General features: G+C 68.3%; 1 protein-coding gene across 3 annotated transcripts; it reads right to left on the bottom strand.

Moving 5' to 3' along the window:
• Positions 1-1,963: 1,963 nt before the first annotated feature.
• GPR20 (G protein-coupled receptor 20) lies at positions 1,964-16,498 on the bottom strand. 3 transcript variants are annotated; one of them, XM_041768456.1, is made up of 2 exons: positions 16,409-16,498; positions 1,964-5,672 (listed from the first exon to the last, which is right to left on the bottom strand). In XM_041768456.1, exon 2 carries the CDS (start codon positions 5,644-5,646, stop codon positions 4,576-4,578), a length of 1,071 nt encoding a protein of 356 aa, XP_041624390.1. In that variant the 5' UTR covers positions 5,647-5,672; positions 16,409-16,498; the 3' UTR covers positions 1,964-4,575. The 3 variants fall into 3 exon arrangements, with proteins under 3 accessions (XP_041624390.1, XP_041624391.1, XP_041624389.1); XM_041768457.1 differs by having other exon boundaries at positions 16,404-16,471; XM_041768455.1 differs by lacking the exon at positions 16,409-16,498 and adding an exon at positions 8,566-8,726.
• Between the last annotated feature and the right edge of the window lie 1,010 nt (positions 16,499-17,508).

The following is a 17,508-nucleotide window of genomic DNA, read 5'->3' as shown; positions in this document are numbered from 1 at the left end:
CAGGATCTAGCCTCGCGCTGGCAAGACGCTGGGTCTGAACTCGGGGTTACAGCTGAAGCACCAGCACCAGGCCCGGAGGGGCAGGATGCGGCCGAGGTCTCAGGGCCCCTCGCAGGGACTCCGCTTGCCAGGTTCCGCTGTCCCCCTCCGTCGCCTTTGCAGGCTGCTGGGGCTGTGTCAGTCCTGGGGAGCAGGACCGGGCAGTGAGCTCCTGCTCATAGACGGGGGGGCCGAAGCTTGGAGGGGGCCCAGAGCTAGTGGCTTTGGGGACTATGCGTGGCCCCCGGGGCCCCTCACCCGCCGGGCCTCCCGTTCTTCATCTGCAATACGGGGGTGGAGCGTCCTGGCCCTGCCAGCCTGCCCAGGCTCCGGGGCCCTCGATGCTTGAAGCCTCGGGGAGAGGCCCAGCGGGGAGGGGGCGGCGAGCCAGGTGGGCGCGGTGAGGACCCAGAGGGAAGGGCCTCCAGCCTCCCGTTCCAGGAAGCCCCCCCGATGCCCTTGCCTGGCTGGTCCTGTTTGGCGTAGCACGGGACCCTGAGCACCCCAGCTGTGCCACCAGGCTTCGGACTCCTGGGGGTTCTCCTGCAGGGTCCCCGAGGGCTCAGCAAGGGACCAAGCCCAGTGGTCAGGTGGGGGCTGGTCCTGGGTGGGAAGGACTCCGGCAGGCGGGCCCCGGGCCCAGAGGGAGGGACGGGACCCAAGCGGTGGACAGTTGGGGCAGGTACAGGGCAGAGACTGGAAGGGAAGGTGTGTGGAGGGGGTGTGGAGGGTAGGAGAGGGGCTCCAGGGCAGGGGAGGTGGGGGGCTCCACGGGGCAGGGGCCATGTGGAAATGGGGGGCAGGGGGATGACACAGCCAGGGAGCAGCAGGGGTCGAGGCTGGGGGATCCGTTCCCCTCTCCCTGGGCCGCCTCCTCCCTCCCAGCCTCCCTGGCTCCTGCCTTGGTCGGGGTGGGGGCGGCCTTGGCCCTGGGACCAGGAGGTCTGGCTGGTGCTCCTCCTGGGTGGCATTGGGCAGCCTTGCGGGGATCCCCTCACACCTCCGGGCCTCGGTGTGCTCCTCTGTGAACTGTGTGGGGGCGCCCCTGGCCGGTGGAGTGTCCTCACCTCCTTGGCACCTGCCTCCTGGGCTCCTGGCGGGCTGGGTGGGGGGACACAGAGCCTCCTGAGGGAGGGGGAACGGGGGGAGGTGTGGAGTCGGATCCAGGGCATCAGGGGGGACATCCGTCTCCCACAGGGCCCTCCACGCCTGCCCCAGGCACCAGAGGCCCCCAGGAAGCTGGGACGGGCGCCGCCGTGACATTTTCTGCTATTAATGGAGCTTAATCTAAACAGGCCCTAATATTTACCTCCGGCCGCCTCCGGCCTCAGAGGGCGCCAGACAGCAGAGTGATGAGCCGCCTCCAGGCACACCCCTTCCCCCCAGGGCTGGGGCAGAGGCGGGAGGACCAGGACCCGCGCCCCAGGGCCCGGCCATCCTGCATCCCCAGAGCCCCCCTTCCCCACCTGGAAACGGAGATGCCCGCCTCCCCGGGGTCTGGGCAGGTTCAGAGAACAGGACACCGGGGTGGCACTCTGCAGGCCCAGGGGTAGTGCTGTACACCCCCTGCCCCCCCACCCCCCCGCCAGCTGACCCATGTCACCCACGACCTCTCCCTGGGGCAGGCAGGGCTGGGACGGGGATGGGGCGACAACGGGTCCTGCTGGTCTGTGCTCCGACCCTGGTGCTGCACCCACACCCTGCCCACAGCTCCGCCGCCCCTGCCCCTCCCCGACCCCCCCCCCCCGCCCTTCTTGGGGGGCAGGGCTCCATCCCCTAAGCCCAGGTCGGGTGGGGCTGCTGAAACCACGCAGCCGGGCTGCCCACGGGACGGTGACAGGGCTGGAGGGCCACGTGGGCTCCTGGCCGGCTCAGTGCCCCACAGCCACCCCTGCCGCCCTGGGCTCCCGGAATTGAGGGCACGGAGGGAATAAACAGGTTTAATTCAGGATGAGGACTTCTCGCTAAGGAGATTGTTTACATCAGATATAAATACACTCGCTCTGTCATGTCACTTGGGCTTTTCGAAAAATCGGGGAAGAGAGGCCACGGGGAGGGGGCGCAGAGACCTCCGCCCTGGCCCCAACGGGAGCAAGGCCAGGCCGGGTCGGCCTCGGGGAGCCCTGCAGTACCCACGAGGCCAGGGTAGGAGGGAGCCAGACCTCAGGAGGTGGGAGCAGGCCTCCGAGGGGGCTGTGGGGTGTCCCCCCGGCCCCCTAACCTCCAGCTGCGACGCCGAGGAGAGGAGGGAGCAGCTGAGGCCGCCTGGAGGGAGCTCTGTGGGGGGGCCGTGACCCTGCGATCTCAGAGGAGCAAGGTCTGCCCCCAGTTCCCGCCCAGCTCAGGGGACAGGTGGGCTCCGGCTCCAGCTCGGGTGGTGGGAGCCTCCCCCTGCGCCCGGGGGGCCCTGAGACGACCAGCTTGGATGTTGGGATTTCCGGCTCAGGGCCTCGGGTGCCCCTGGGCGTGGACCCCAGCGCTGCCCGCGGCTCTTCCCTCCTACTGCTGGGGCTTATGGAGGCGACAGCCGGGAAGCAGGGAGGGACAGAGCCCGGTCCTGGACCCAGATCTGCACTGGCTCATCTCCCACAGAGACCCCTCCTCCAGAGGAAGGGGTTGTTCCAGAAAAATCGCAACCCCTCCACCGCCAAACACAGCAGCGGTGGGGGTCACACACTCACTCCTGAGCGTGGATGAGCGTGAGAACCAGGGGCGGCTGACCGTGGAGGACGAGAGGCCTCCCTCCTGCGCCGAGTGACCCCCGGCGGCCAGATGCGGGGCCAGGACAGCAGGTGGGGCTCTGTGGGAGCTTCCCGGCCCCAAAACCCACCCCTAGCGCCCGCTGGCCCTCAGCTCGGCATCCCTGTTGCCTCGCGCTTCCTGGCACCCAGGCAGCTCCCAGGTGCCCCCTCCACCTTGGGCAGCTCTGGGTCCCCGGTGAGCCCCAGGCCTGCGCTGAGCGAGGTCGGGGAGAGGCTGCGGCACGGAGCCTGGCCGCGGTCGGGGCCCGGGACGTGGATGCTGGCGATGCTGAGCGCCAGGCCTCCAGGCCCAGGGGGCAGCCCGGTGGGGGCCCGGCAGCGCCTGCACCCTGTGAGCGAGCCGTGGACCCCCTCGGTCTCCAGCAGGGAGGCCTTGGGCCGACGTGTCCTGGGGTCGGAGGAGCCGCTGACGCGGGGCTCCGGGTGGGGCTGGTGGCAGAGACAGCGCTGGCCCCGCAGTGCCCGGTGCTCGCTGTGACCCTGGCTGGGACGTTCCTCGCCCAGGCTCAGTTTCCTCATCTGGAGCGTGGGCACGGGCTCCCTGCCTCCCGGGAGGGCCTCCCTCCAGGGCCCTGAGCGTGGAGGACGGGGCACTCAGTCTGGAGCCACTGAGCGTGGCTTGCAGGACACTTCTCTGCCGGGGTGGGCAGGTCTGAGGCCGGAATCCATCGCACCCTGTTCAGGGACGGTGGCCCGGGGCCAGGGTGGGGCCTGCTGCCTGGAAGCCTCGGGCCTCTCCCCCAGCCTGCCCCTGCCCCTACGGCCGTCTACAAAGGGCTCAGGGAGCTTGGCTCTCAGCAGAAGGCATGTGGAGGCCATCCCGGAGTCCAGCTCAGAGGAGGCCATCAGAGACCCAAGTCAGAACCGACCCCCCCACCCACCCCGGGAAGGGCAGGAGCAGAACGAGCCAGGCAAGAGCAGGGTCAGAGCGCTCTGGCCCCGAGGATGAGGAGGGGCTCTGTCTGCGGGTCACTGCTGGGCCTGGCTTCGTTGCCCAAAGTCCTTGTCCTTCGTTGTCTCATCCACAGTATGGGGCCGTGAGCCCCGCCGCCCCCGGGCATTCCTGGGGTGGGGACTTCGGGAAGGTCGGAGCTGCCTCCAGGGGGGTTTCGATCCTACAAGGCTCCCCTCCCCCCCCGCCCCCGCGGCGGCACCTGCACCTGCTGCTCGACCCCTCCCGCACCGGATGGTCAGAGCACAGCCTCCCCCTGCGGGAGGTGCCGCGGGTCCGGGCACCAGCCATGCACCCTCGTCTCACTGTGTAATCACGGGGCCCCAAGCCCTGTCTTCCAGAGGCACGGAGCCCCCGCCCCCATCTGTCGGCTCAAGTGACATGTGTGATCCCCACGTTCCTGGCTCTCTCTGGGCCCCGGGGGGTGGGGGGCGGGGGGGTGGGGGAGGGGGTGGGAGCCTCTGTGGGATCCCCTAAGGCCTAAAAAGACCTCTGTCCCTGTTTCTGGGGAATCCCTTGCAGGGTGAGGAGGGGCCAGGGGAGAAGCAGCATCCCTGCCGTCCCTCTGAGTTTTGGCTGGACACGGACCGTGCCCCCGGGATGGTTGGCATCTGCGTCAGACGGCCACGTCCACGAGAAGCCCGCGGCAGACGCTGCTGCTCACGCGGCGCCGTGTGGCCTCGGACCCTCTCTGCGGGGCCGTCACCCATCCATCTGGGGGAACCCGGCCTGCCCGCCCTCCCGGGCAGAGCTGATGTCTCCGCTGCCCTTGCCCTGGCCTGGCCAGCCCCGGCCTCTGGTCCCCTTGCGGCGACCGGCCCACTAAGCACCAGGCCCGTCGGCCAGGTCCTGCGTGAAGGCGCTGGGGCCGGCGCCGAGGATGTGGTTGTGGCCCGAGCCCCGGGAGCTCTTGTGCATGCTGACCATGTTGCTGCTATTGGGCTCGTACCCGGCTCCGTGCCGGCGGAAGAGGCCGCGGACGGTGGCCTGGAAGCCGCTGGTGACAAAGCAGTAGACGATGGGGTCCATGCAGCTGTTGAGGCTGCTGAGGGTCACGGCCACGTGGTAGGCCACGAGGCTGGCGTGGTGCGGCACATCCGGCCACAGCGCCACGGCCACCTGGCGGGCGTGGAAGGGCGTGAAGCAGACGAGGAAGATGACGAGCACGGTGAGCAGCAGCTGCATGGCCCGCACGCGGCGCTGGCGGCCCTGGCGCAGCAGACCTGGCCGCGACAGGGCGCACACGATGCGGCCCGTGAACACGCTGATGACCAGCAGCGGCAGCAGGAACTCCAGGACGGTGAGCGCGAGGACGCGGCAGCAAGGCCCGCCACCCGCCGCCACGCCCAGCACCGACAGGGTCACGGCCCCCGCCGCCAGCCACACGAAGGCGCACGTGGCCCTGGCGCAGGCGGGCTGGCGCCAGCGGCGGGAGCCGTCGGGCTGCACGATGGCCAGGTAGCGGTCCACGCAGATGCAGGTGAGGAAGAGGACGGAGCAGTGCATGTTGAGGAAGTAGCCGAAGACGTGCGGGAAGGCGCATCGCAGGCAGCCGCGCGTGCCGTAGAAGACGGCGAAGCGCGTGGGCAGGGACAGCCCCACCAGCAGGTCGGTCACCACCAGGTTGATGGTGTAGATGACCGACGGCGTCTTGGCCTGGGTGCGGCAGCAGAAGACGTACAGCGCCAGCCCGTTGAGCACCAGCCCCGCCAGGAAGATGACGCCGTGCACGGCCATCAGCGCCAGCCACAGCCCCGGGAAGGCCGCGTGCAGCTCCTCGTCCAGCCGGGCGAACTGCTGGAACAGGGGATTCTCCGGCTCGCTGCTGTTGGCCGCCGCCGTGGCGTTGGGGGCCGCCGGGGCCCAGGACCCCACGGGAGACGCAGAGGACATGACGGCGGCCGGCACGCGGCGTGGGCCTGGAAGGAAGGAGACCGGTCACCCCCGGGTGTCGGAGCTGGGCCTGCTCACCTGCTCACCAAGTCCCCAGCATTCCCATCGTTGGGCCTTTGCCCCGCTGGGGCCCTAAAATGCCTGCCCTCTGCCCTCTGCCCTCTGCCCTCTGCCCTCCGCGGGACACCCCCCCCCCCCCTTGCACTTGCCGGGGTGGAGCTTCAGCAGAATGTGAGTGTCCTGAGCTGTGCTCCTCGCTCCTCAGTGTAGCAGGAAGTAAAGCCCCGCGCCGGGGACGCCTGGGGGGGCCTTGGCTCAGGGCGTGACCCCGGGGTCCCGGGATCGAGTCCCACATTGGGCCCCCCCGTGGGAAGCCTGCTTCTCCCTCTGCCTCTGTCTCTGCCTCTCTCTGTGTCTCATGAATAAATAGATAAAATCTTAAAAAAAGGGAAAAGGCCCTTGCTGTGCAGCCCCGGCCCAGGACTGCCGGGGAGGACGAGGGGGGTGGCGCAGGTAAGCTGCAGAGACACGTTGTCTGTTCGGAGACTCCACCTGTTCGGAGTTTGGACCCAGGCTCCAGTCCTGGTTCCTCCCGTACTTGCTGTGCAGCCTCAGGCAAGTCGCTTAACCTCTCTGGGCTCCGTCCTAACCTGTATGGCTGGGGTTGGGAGCCGCCAGGAGGATCAGCCGAGCCCAGCAGCGCCGGAGAAACCCCAGTGTGAGCTGCTGAGGGATCAACTGGGTCGTGATGGCCCCGCCTGGCCGCCCCCACCCCCACGCGTCAGACCCCGTCCTCCAGGCCAGCCATCTGTCCTCGCCTCCTCTGAGGCTGGTGGTGCCCGCCCGGGGGTCCAAGCGCCTGCCCCCCCCACCCCCTGCCCGCTGGGAGCCTGGAGCCGGAGGAGCCTGGAGCCCCTGCCCTGCAGCAGTGGGGCCGGTGTGAGTTAAATAAACGCTGCGCTCCCCGGGGCGCAAGGCCCGCCCCCCTGTTTATGTTCCTGCGCCGCCGCCGCGTGTGTTTAACTTGCCGAGATTTATCTCTATTTATACGTGAAGGGTTAACAGGCCCCCCGCCCCCACCCTGGCCGGGCTGATGCTCCAAATAAGGACATTTCTGACTTTTTCAGGAGAAAGGAGCTGAGAAGCAGGGAGGAAGGGTGCCTAGTGGGGCATCCTGGCCACAGTGTGCCCTCCCCCCACCTGCCAGGGGAAAGGAAGACCCCCCCACCCCAGCCCCGTGGCCCGTGGCCGTGGGCCGTCGCTGTGAGCAGGCCGGACACTGCCCACGGCCCCCCCAGCTGCCCACAGGCCTCGGGGAGCAGGCTCACTGTGGCAGCTCCGCCCCGGGACTGGGGACCCTGAGTTCTCCTGGGGGTGAGGGGGGCACCAAGTGGGCAGCCTGGGGGGAGGCGCAGCGGAGGAGTCCTTGCTGCCTGAGGCTCGGGCCCCCGCCTGGCCTGGAGGAGGTCCGGGCTGGGGGGTCAGACGGCGCCTCTGCCCTTGGGCTCAGAGACGTCAGCACCTGCTGAGGCCATCGGCTCTGCCTCTGGGCCCCCAGCTGCCCAGGCCCTGGGCCACACCTGCCCCCCGGGGGCCCTGGGCTCAGCCCCCCGCCCCGTCCTTCTGGGCCAGGCTGCGCTCTGTGTGGACCCGAACAGGCGGGGCCGCTGGCCGTGTGTGTGGATGCTGCCTCGGGCAGACGGGGAGGCCCGAGGGGCGTCCTGGCGGGGAGAGATCTTCTGGGGGCTGAGCAGGAGCCGGAGGCTGCCAGGCTGGGAACCCGGAGGCTCGGGCCGTGGGGGGCCCAGGATTGCCCCCACGGAGGCGACGGATGCCTCCCAGCCTGTCTCTCTACCGCGAGAAAATAAATGAGCCTTGGCAAAGCCTGGAGGAGCGCTGGGCGCTGGCTCCAGGGACGCACGGCGAGCAGCGTCCTGGATTCCCTTCCACATGCTTTTTGGTTTTCCAATGTGTCTGCAGTAGGTTCGACTCAGTGTCACAGGGAGAGACAAATAATAAACATTACAGAACGTTTCCTCTGGGAGACAGTCCCAGGATGACGCCGGCCCCGGGGATCCTGCCCTTCCAGGAAACTCCCCCGGGCCTGCCTCACACGCTGGCCAGCGGCTGGCTCAAGGGGCCCGAGGGTCCAGGCCAGGGCTGCCAGGGTGCTCGGCCCGGGCAGTGGGGGTGGGTGGGCAGGGTGCTCAGGACACCCCGGGGCCTGACAGGTGAGGAGAGATGGACGTGTCTGCGCAGTCTGAACCCTGATCCCAAACAAAGCTGAGCCCTGATCCCAGTAATATGAGGAACATTGATCCTGCTGTACACTGAGCCCTGATCCAGATCGGACTCTGAGCTCTGTTCTTGGGCACATACCAAACCCTGATCCTGTCACTTACTGAGCCCTGACCCTGGTCACATACTGAGCCTTGACCCTGGTCACACCCTGACCCCTGATCCTGGTCACACTCTGAGCCCTGACCCTGGTCACACTCTGAGCCCTGATCCTGGTCATACACTGAGCCCTCATCCCTGACTTTCTTTCTTTCTTTCTTTCTTTCTTTCTTTCTTTCTTTCTTTCTTTCTTTCTTTCTTTCTTTTTTTAAAGATTATTTATTTATTTATTCATAGAGACACACAGAGAGAGAGAGAGAGAGAGAGAGAGAGAGGCAGAGACACAGGCAGAGGGAGAAGCAGGCTCCATGCAGAGAGCCTGACATGGGACTTGATCCGGGGTCTCCAGGATCGTGCCCTGGGCTGCAGGCGGCGCTAAACTGCAGCACCACCGGGGCTGCCCTCATCCCTGACTTTCTACATGCACCATATAGTCTCTTGTTCTCTCTCTGAGTCTGGCTGTCTCTGTCTCTGCCTCTGTTAGACCCCCCGCCCCCAGCACAGCCCACCCCCCCGCCTCACCTCTATGTACCATCTTATGTAACGACCCCTCTCCAGAGCATCTGTTCATTCTGCTTTGAACAATGAGGAGCTCAACTGTAGGACTCTTGACCCCGTGTTTGGTCTGTGGAGGCGGGTCCCCCGGGCAGTGGCCCGCTGATGGTCTCCTGATCCTGCCCCACAGCACCGGCCCACCCCTCTCTGGGGCAGGGAGGAGCTGGGCTGGGAGCTTCTGGGCTGAGCAGCCCCCTCTCCCCCTTCCCCCACACGGCCTCAGGAAGGACTTACACTCTCTGGGCTTCAGTTTCCCCGTTGGCCTCCCCACGACTCCTTGACACCTCACTGAGGTGGCTTCCCCTGCCAACCCCCGAATCTGTTCTGGTCAAGGATGTGACCCTCAGCCAAGCGTCCCGCTCCACCTGACACATGGCCAGCACCCCTGTGCTCCTGCCACCCAGGCCTGGCCCACTTACAGGTGAGGGCCCTGGGGTCTGTTCTAAGAAGAACCAGGTTTAGGACGGGTGACGGCTCCCCCTCGCCTCCCCCTGCCCGCTCTCCCACGGTGCCCACACAGGGCCCCCACCCTGCCTGCCGGCCAGGGCCTGTGCATGCTCCCCCAGGAAGATGGGAGTCAGGGCAGTGGGGGGTGTCCCAGCGGGCGGTGGCCAGAGCCGTCGTGTCGTGGGAGCGTTTGCACAGTAGCCGTGGCCAGCAGAGGTTGGTCCCGCGCACCACCCGCCACTCTGGGGTTGCGGATGAGCCTCTCTGAGCAGAGCCTTCCTCCCGCTGATTCTGAGCGGATGCACCGTGCCGGGTAACCGGGTAACCGTCCTGGCCTCTGCGCCTCCTGTGCTCACTCTCAGGGCAACCGAAGCTCTGGGAGGGACAGGCCAGGACTCGAACCTGGGTCTGCCTGGGGCGAGCCCACAGCCAGCCCCTGGTCTTCAGGGAGGACGGGGGCACCCAGGCTGGCGGCCCCCTCCGGCGGCAGGCCCACGGCACCCACTCCCCACGTGCCTCGCTCTCTGCTTGGCCTCTAAATATAGCCTGGAATGAGGGGAAAGGAGAGAAGGTTCTGCTCCTCTGTGGGGACAGCCTGGCCCCGGGCCCGCCCGCCCAGGCGGAGGGCAGAGGCACAGACCTGGCCCTGGACGGGCCCGGGCGGTGAGCGAGCAGAGGCCCAGGGGCCCGGGTTCCAGTGGGGCGAGGCACGCCCGGGCCCAGCGACCTCCGGCTGTCCTCGGCCCTGCCGCGAGCCTGGCTCCCTTCATCCGCTAAGTGGGGTCACTAGTGCCTTCCGCTGCCTGAGGGGGGAGGCGCGGCTGTCCTGGGAGACAGTCTGACGGGGGTGGCACAGCCCTGTCCCCTCCCCCTTCCTGGCAGGTGTCCTGGGCCTGGCTGAGGTGGAGCAGACCTCAGAGCCGGGGCCAGCTGGCTGGAGCCCCGCGGGCAGAGGCCACGTCCTCGTAGTGCTTGGCACGGTGCCGGCCCGGGGCCTAGAAACTTGTAGGGCAACCGTCCTGGGCTCGCAGCCCCTGGCCTGCCCACTGCCCCTCCGGCTCCGCCGGCGCAGTCAGGTGCTTCTCCGGGCGGAACAGAGGGAGGCAGCCTGCTCTCCGGGGCTCGGGGTCAGTCGGGAAGGACTCGGCAGGGTGGGCGCGGGGGCCGTCACCCGTCCTAAACCTGGTTCTTCTTAGAACAGACCCCAGTGCCCTCACCTGTAAGTGGGCCCAGGCGGGGAGTCAGGAGGCAGCGGGGCAGGGCCCGGAGGGGTCCTGGTGGGTGGGGGCAGGGCCACGTGCGGACACAGGTGAGCGCTAGGAAGAGGGGGCCCCTTCGGTGGCAGGGGCTCTCTGCCCATCATTGGGCCCCCAGGTGTGAGTCCCGGTCCTGGTGGGAGGGGGTGGAGACCCGGGGCTCCAGCTCTGCAGGGGCCTCTCCCTCCCTGCCTCTTTCCTTCCTCCCCTCTTCCCGCTCCTGCCTGTCTCGTGGAAGTGGGGGGTCTCAGTGGGAGGACCATCCCAGGTCCCCCCCCACCACACGTGTCTTGCCATCCACACAGTGGGCACCTGTAGCTCTGAAGTGCTCCAGGGCTTGGACACGTCCGTGCCAGCTGGGGGCCCTGCCTGTCTCAGGAGTGCTCCAGACGGCTCCTCCAGGGAGCAGGGCAGAGGAGGGATGGGGGCCTCCTGGGGGCTGGGGCAAGGCCCAGGCCCAGGGCGCCCTGGGGTGGGAGGAGGCCCTTGCACACCCCTGGGCAGGATGGCTCAGCCTCCCTTCCCCGTTTGTGGGCTAAAGCCCTTCCATGGCTTGGTCCTGCTCCATCCTTAGCCTTGTTCTTGGGCCCCTGCAGCGCTGAGCCCCAGGGATGAGCTGCCCGTCCCCCGGGGACTTTCACCCACAGCTCTCTCCTCCCTGGGGTGGCCCACCAGTCGGAGGTGAGACTCAAGGTGCTGATGGCCGCCAGGACCAAGGGCAGAGACCAAGTCCTGAGGAGGTGGCTCTGGTGCCTGGATCCAGCCCTGCCTGAAGCTAGCGTCCTGGGGCTTGTTGGTTAAATGAAACTATTCTCCCCCTCTTCGGCCTACATTACTCTGAGCTGAGTTTCCATCGCTTGTGGCTGAAATAATCCTACCAGTACACTCTGATCCACACAAGATCTCTTCTGTTCAGATGCCCCTTCCTTCAGGGAGCCCTCCCTGGTTGCCCCAAGTACATTTGTGGCCTCTTTTGGGCCCTTGGAGCACCGTGGCTCTGTCATTGCCTGGCCACTTGCCTGGTTTCCCTGCCCGTCCGTGAATTTCTGCAGAGGAGAGGATTGCAGAGACATTCAGACCCCTCGAGGGGATGAGCGGCGGATTCCTGAGAGCTTAGCTTGCTCTCCTCCGAGAACGGGGAGCTCGCACCCGGTTAGCCTGCTGCCTGTTCAGCTGCTCGGAAGACAAAGCCTTCCTCTATTGCAGCGCGGACTGGCTCCCCGCGAGAGCAGCCCAGGGGCCCCGGCCCCTCTGCTTGGCCCCACCTGGTGGCTCTTGCCGCCTGCCCCCGGGAGCCAGAGGGGAGCAAGTGGAAAGGACATCTGGCTTCCTGCTATTATCGGGACGGGGACTGAGCACATTAGGACACAGGACACAGAGACGGGGGGTTCAGCAAATAAGCTGGGGTCACCCAGCTGGGCCTCGGGGCTTGCCACCCCGCGGGTGACCCTGAAGGCAACCTTTCTCATGCAGAGAGCCCTTGGGGTGCTTCCGTGGGGGCCCCCGGGGTTCCCTCCCCTATGCCAGGCCTTCCATTTTCCAGGTGAGAACTTGATGCCTTGGGAAGGGGGGGAACAGGGTCCGATTTAGAGCCAGGCCTGACCACCCCCCCATCGCCCCAGGGTTCCCCTGACACCTGCAGGGTGTGTTGGGTGGAGCAGATGGGCCGCCAGCTGGCATGGTGGCTGGGAGCCACAGGGCAGTGGGATCAGGGAAGGCTTCCTGGAGGAGACAGCGGACTCGCAGGTGTGGAAGCCTGGGTGAGCAGCCTGGGAGGCTGAAGCCAGGAGCCACCCTCACAGGGCCTTGAACACCGGATCCGGCCCAAGGGCGGCAGGCTCCTGGGCAGGGGTGACCTCGTAGGCCTCCTTCCTGCACCACTTCCTGCCCCAGCCAGCCTTGGAGGAGGGCTCCGCCCCACAGCACCTGGTGCAGGTGTGGCCAGAGGTGGAGGGGAGGGGGGCGGGAGGGGGAGCGTGGTGAGGGCAGTGTTTCCTTCTGACCCCAACCCCCCTGACCCCCTGCAGGTGGGGAGGCCCCTCCCCCCCCCAGCCGGGCATCACAGGCCTCCCAGAGCTTGGCTGAGATGCTCCAGGAGAAGCCCGTGGTCGGGGTCCTTCCCAGGAGGGACTTGAGGCCCTGGCGGTGGGGGGCCCCCTCTCCAGTCCTCCAGCACCCCAACAGTCTGATGGCCCTCTGTGTACCCTCTGACCTCTTGCTTTTGCCCAAGCTACTCCTCCACCTGGAAGGCTTCCCTGCCCTCCCATCTTTGGGACTCTGGGCCAGCCCTCCACAGGAAACCCTCCTGGAGGGGAGGGCGGAGGGTGGGGCTCCTCTGGAGGGAGGGGTGGGGCTGCAGGGCAGGGGTAGGGCTGCAGGGGGAGTGTGGGCTGCGCTCCCATCTGCGCCTCCAGCACCCGATAGCCCAGCACAGAGCCTCATCCATCTCTCTCGGGGCTGAGGGAACGGCACCGAGCCCTGCCAAGGCCCGCAGGGCGAGGCCGCCTCTCACCCGGGCCTGCAGCGCCCGCCCATCCCACCCCTGGCCTGGGCCCTCGCAACCCACCCGGTGTTCTGGGCGCCAACCTGGAACCGGCTTCCACCGGTCCTCCCAGCCAGGAAGGGCTGTCCCCTCCTCCAGGGAGCCCACCCAGTTACCCTGGTGGGTCCGGCCCCGTCCCTGTCACCCCGCCCCCAGTGCTGGTCAAACAGGGCTTAGCTAGAGTTGTGGAGCGGTTTCCTCACTGGAGATGCTGGGTGTCATCTCTGTCTAGCGCCGAGGCACCTGGGTCCCCACCTGAAGGGTCATCCAGGGCGCTCAGAGCCTGGCTTCTCAGAGCCTCTGTGACGCTCGCTCTCATACTCTGGGAATCTTCCAGAGCAGGGAGTCCTTTGCCTCTGTCCTCCCCACCCAGCCTGGTGGCCGCACCAAGCGGCGGGGGCTGCACTCCCCTGCTTCGGCTCTCAGCTCGCTGGTCTGTGCCCCGTGCCCCACAGGCATGCAAGGTCAGGAGCAGGGACCTGCCCGGACCCCAGGGGGTCCCCTCCTTGGCCGAGGTGGGCGTGTCCTGCCATCTTGGCTCCTCCCCAGGCTGCCCTCCACCCCTGGGGACAGCAACCCTGCAGCCTGGGGCCTGCGACCTGCCATGTAGGGCACGGGGGCAGGTGGCAGCCGGAGCTTGGTCTGTGCGGGGTCTGGGGGAGAGGGGCAGGCATGGAGGGCAGGCCCAGTCTGTCCCTGACCGAGGTGCCAAGAGCATCCGTGGTGGCCCAGGCACCTTCAGGATGCCTGAAAGCCACTCAGCAGCTTACAGATGAGGGAGCAGAGGCCCCGAGAGGTGAGCAACGTGCCCTGGGTCGCACAGCATAAAGTTGGCGGAGCTGGGCCAGGTCCACTGCTTCGGGCACAGGCAGGAGAGGGACCAGGGTTGGCGGCTGGCATCTGTGGACCTGGGGCTTGTGCACCAAGGCACTGCTGGGGCGTACGTACCTGTACGTGCCCATGCTGCTGGGGGTGACCCTCATAGCCTCCCGAGGCCAAAATAGCCATTATTGGGGGAACCATCTGCCTGTTTATTTTTATGATTATTCTTGGTTTCACGGCATCTGCTTTAGAACATCGCCTGCTGTTTTTGGCTGGTCTGAGCCTCTCTGCTTATTCCATCCAGGGACTGCTGGGTCCCCACTGAGGTCCCCGACAGGGGCCAGCCTGGCCCTGGGTCCCCTAGCAGGTCCCAGGTGGCGGTAGCCGGAATCTAGGTTCCCATCAGGGCCTGGCTCCCTCCACCGGGCTCCGGGCACCTCCTCCACTGGAGGGGGCAGGTGGAGCACTGTCGAGAAGGGCACCTGGTCGCCATCGGGCCTGGCCCTGCTCACAGGCCACCATCTGCGTGGTCTCTCTGGGAGGGGCGGCTCCAGGCCGGGCTGCGCGTGGAGGTCCCGCCGGTGCTCACAACCCTGGGGTGCCCACAGCGGCGCGAACCACCCCCGCTTCCCTGGGGGCAGATCCTCAGGCGGACACTCGTGGCCCTTGCACCTGCTGTTCCCTCTGCCCGGCAAGTGTCTCTGCCCGTGTCACCTGCTGCAGGCCCCTGGTCCCCAGCTCACAGGGTCCTCCCTCAGCCCCTGCACTCCCCTCCAGCGAGGGAGGGCTGTGATCCCACAGTTCAGGGCTCCCCCCAGACCACTAGTTCCTCCTAGGCTCCCGCTGACTCCTCCCGAGATGCCCCTGCTGGGGTCCAGGATGGTAGGCGGTGTGTGTCCGTGTGTCCGGGTCACTCGGGGGTGGGGTGGGGGTGGAGAGGCTGCAATTTGAACTGTGCCCCGTGGAGCCTCCTGCCTACCCCAGGCCACCGAAGGCTGACTGCAGCCCCCTGTGCAGATGGGGGATCGGAGCCCCGGGTCGGGGGGGGCAGCAGCTCGCCCCAGGCCCCACAGCTCTGCATTGGGGTCCAACTCGCGGGTAGGACCCTGAGCTTCGGAGAGGGGGTCACACCTGACCTTGAAGCCCCAGTGGAGCAGGTGCAGAGGGCACAGAGGATCCCAGGCAGGGCTGGCTCCACGGAGCTCGGGCTGGGGAAGAGGTTGGGGGTGTGGGTAAGAAAGTGGCTGGGGAGCAGTGGGCGCAGGAGGGACCCCAGAGGACCTGGGGAGCAGGGGTTCCAGGCAGTGGAGGAGCCGGGACCCTCGAGAGGCCCGAGGGTCAGCCTGGGCTCTGCTCGCTGCGGGGCAGTGCCCTGGCGGGGTGGGGGCGGGGCGGGGCGGGGCTGGTGGGCTCCGCCGGGGTGTCCTCGTACCCCAGGGCACCTCTGCAGGGAAGCCCTCCCAGATGGCCCAGCCCGCGGCCACCTTCTCTGTCCGCCTTGCTTTGTCTTTCCGCTGCCCTCCCACCACCTGGCGGCTGGCGGTCATTCCCTTTCCTGTGTCGTGTCTTCCCCTGCGGGGCTGGCGGTCCCAGGAGGGCAGGGCCTGGGCTGGCTGCATGACCCAATGCCCCCTTTGGGCCTTGGTTCCGTCTTCCGCGAAGCGGGCGTGTGGAGACCCCCTCACATCAGGTGCCCCGGGACGGCCGAGAGCCGCGTGCAGGTGCTCGGAGAACCCCCCTCCCACACACACCAGGGCTCCAGGGGCAGCAGCCCCCCCACCCCCCACCCCTGTTTTTGCCAAGGCTCAGAGAGGGGCGGCGACTTGCCCCCGGCCACTGGGCGGGGGAGCCGTCGGAGGGGAGGGGGCACCCCTGGCACCCCACCGGCTGGGGGTGGCCACGCGGGGGGCCAGTGGGCAGGCCCAGCCGCCGCCCGAGGGCCGCGAGCTCCCCCACCACCCCTCCGGCCCTCCAGCCCCGGCGCGCCCGAGGTTGCACAGCTGCTCCTTGTCTGTCCCGCCGGCACCCTGGCCACAGGCCAGTTCCCAATCTGCCCGCCCCCCTCGGGACCCTGTTCCCGCAGCCCTTCTCCCAGGGCGCTTGCCGCGGCCCGAGCCAGGCGGGGGCAGTGCCAGCTCCGGGGCTCACGCGGGGGGCAGGGGGCGGGGGGCCAGCCGCCCGGGGCCTCAGGTTCCCCGCGGGGAGCCCGAGCCCTCGGAGCCGCACCCCTGCCCTGCCCCAGCCCCGGAGGCCAGCGGCCCGGCCCAACGCTGCTCAGCACCGGCCCCCCGGGGCCTGGCCTCCGCCGCCCCCCTGTGCCTCGACAGGTGTGAAAACCGAGTCACAGCTTTGGGCGCCCGCGGCCCAGCAGCGAGATGCTGAATGAATGAGCGCGCGGATGAATGAAATCCAGGGAAGGGGGCGTGGGAGCAGCACGGGTGGGGCTCCGGGGTCAGGAGGGAGGCCCCCACAGCCCCCAGGGAGCCCCCGCTCCCCTCTCTCCACCCAGCCCGGCCAGCGCCAGCAGCCACCCCACCCGCGCCCTCGGGTCTCGGTTTTCCCATCTGTACAATGGTTCCCTGCGGGGTGCGACCTCGAGGCCCCTCTCAGGCTCTGGCCTCCCCCCTCCCCAGGTCCGGGGGCAGGTCCTCGGCCCCTCCGCCCCCGCGGCCCCTGCGCTGCCTGCCCGGCTGGGGACTGAGGACGCTCGGGCACTGTCTGGCTCTCGGGGGACTCACCGCACCTTCGCCTGCTCCGCGGCTGGAGGCAGAGGCGGCGCGGCTGAGCCGGGCGACCTCCTGGGGCAGCTCCGTGGGCCACTCGGTCCGCGCCCGACCCGCCTTCCTGGGCCCTGACGTCAGGCCCGCGCCGGGGCTCCTTTTGGGCAAAGCGGAGGGGTGGGGGCGGGGTGGGGGCGGGGCGGGCTCCTTTCCCGGGCCGGCCCCCTGGAGGAGCCTGCTTCCAGGGCCCGGGGGAGGGAGCCAGGGGCAGCAGCGGGCAGCTCGCCCCCGCCCAGACGGAGGAGGAAACTGAGGCACGGGGCCGCGGAGCCAAAGCTGCAGCACCCGGGTTGGGGGGCGCCCAGCTGGGGCTGGCTCTGGGTCCTCCTAGCGCCCGGTCTGGGGGAGGATGCAGGCCCCCCCCAGAGCGCAGGGCGCTCCCGTGTGACAGGGGAGGGTGACTGCCCACCGTGGCTCTGGGGGCTCGTGAACTGCTCTCTGGGTTTTCTGTGTTTGGCGTGTTCCGAGCCTGGGTGTGTCTGTGCGCCCGGGACCTGGGCCCGCACCCTAGCATCTGGCCCCATGGGTGCCCCTCCCGCGCGTCCCTGGGGCGGATGTGGCTTCGCAGCGGCGCACATGTGCCAGGGCGTGTTGGTGGGGCCAGCACCAGCCCGGGACCCCTACGGGACCTGCTGTGACCCCTGTGAGCACTACCACCCCGTGGGGACATGTGGGGTCGGGTGCATGGGAAAGACCTGGAGGTGACCAGGGTCCCCGGGATGGGGCAGCGGGTCGAAAATCTCGGTAGCCAGGCCTGACCTGGGAGTGGTGGCCGGGAGGGACAGGGTGACGGCCTGTGGGCAGCCTGGGCCAGTCGGGGTTTCGGGGTCAGAGGGGGGCCGCGTGCGGGGCAGGGGGAGCTCAGGGTCGGCTCTGGGCTGTCCCCTCTCCCGGAGTGCCCTGTCCAGTCTCCCATCCCCGTGCTGCTCCTCACTCATGCGGGTGGGGGGGGGCACCCAGCACCCTCCCCCAGGCACCGACTGAGCTGGTGCGTGCTGGGCACTGAGAACAGAGACGCTGCTGCCCGAGACCAGGCCCCGGGCCCTGAGATCTCAGTCTGGGG

Source organism: Vulpes lagopus, chromosome 9 (genome assembly GCF_018345385.1).
Source record: "Vulpes lagopus strain Blue_001 chromosome 9, ASM1834538v1, whole genome shotgun sequence".
Classification (NCBI taxonomy): domain Eukaryota; kingdom Metazoa; phylum Chordata; class Mammalia; order Carnivora; family Canidae; genus Vulpes; species Vulpes lagopus.
This window is presented reverse-complemented; position numbering and strand designations above follow the sequence as displayed.

Coding starts and splice junctions, on each gene's coding strand:
- GPR20 (XM_041768455.1), bottom strand. CDS start 8,614: ATGAACAGATGCTCTGGAGAGGGGTCGTTACATAAGATGGTACATAGA. Junction 5,673..8,565: donor ACATAAGATGGTACATAGAG/GTGAGGCGGGGG, acceptor CCTTCCTTCCAG/GCCCACGCCGCGTGCCGGCC.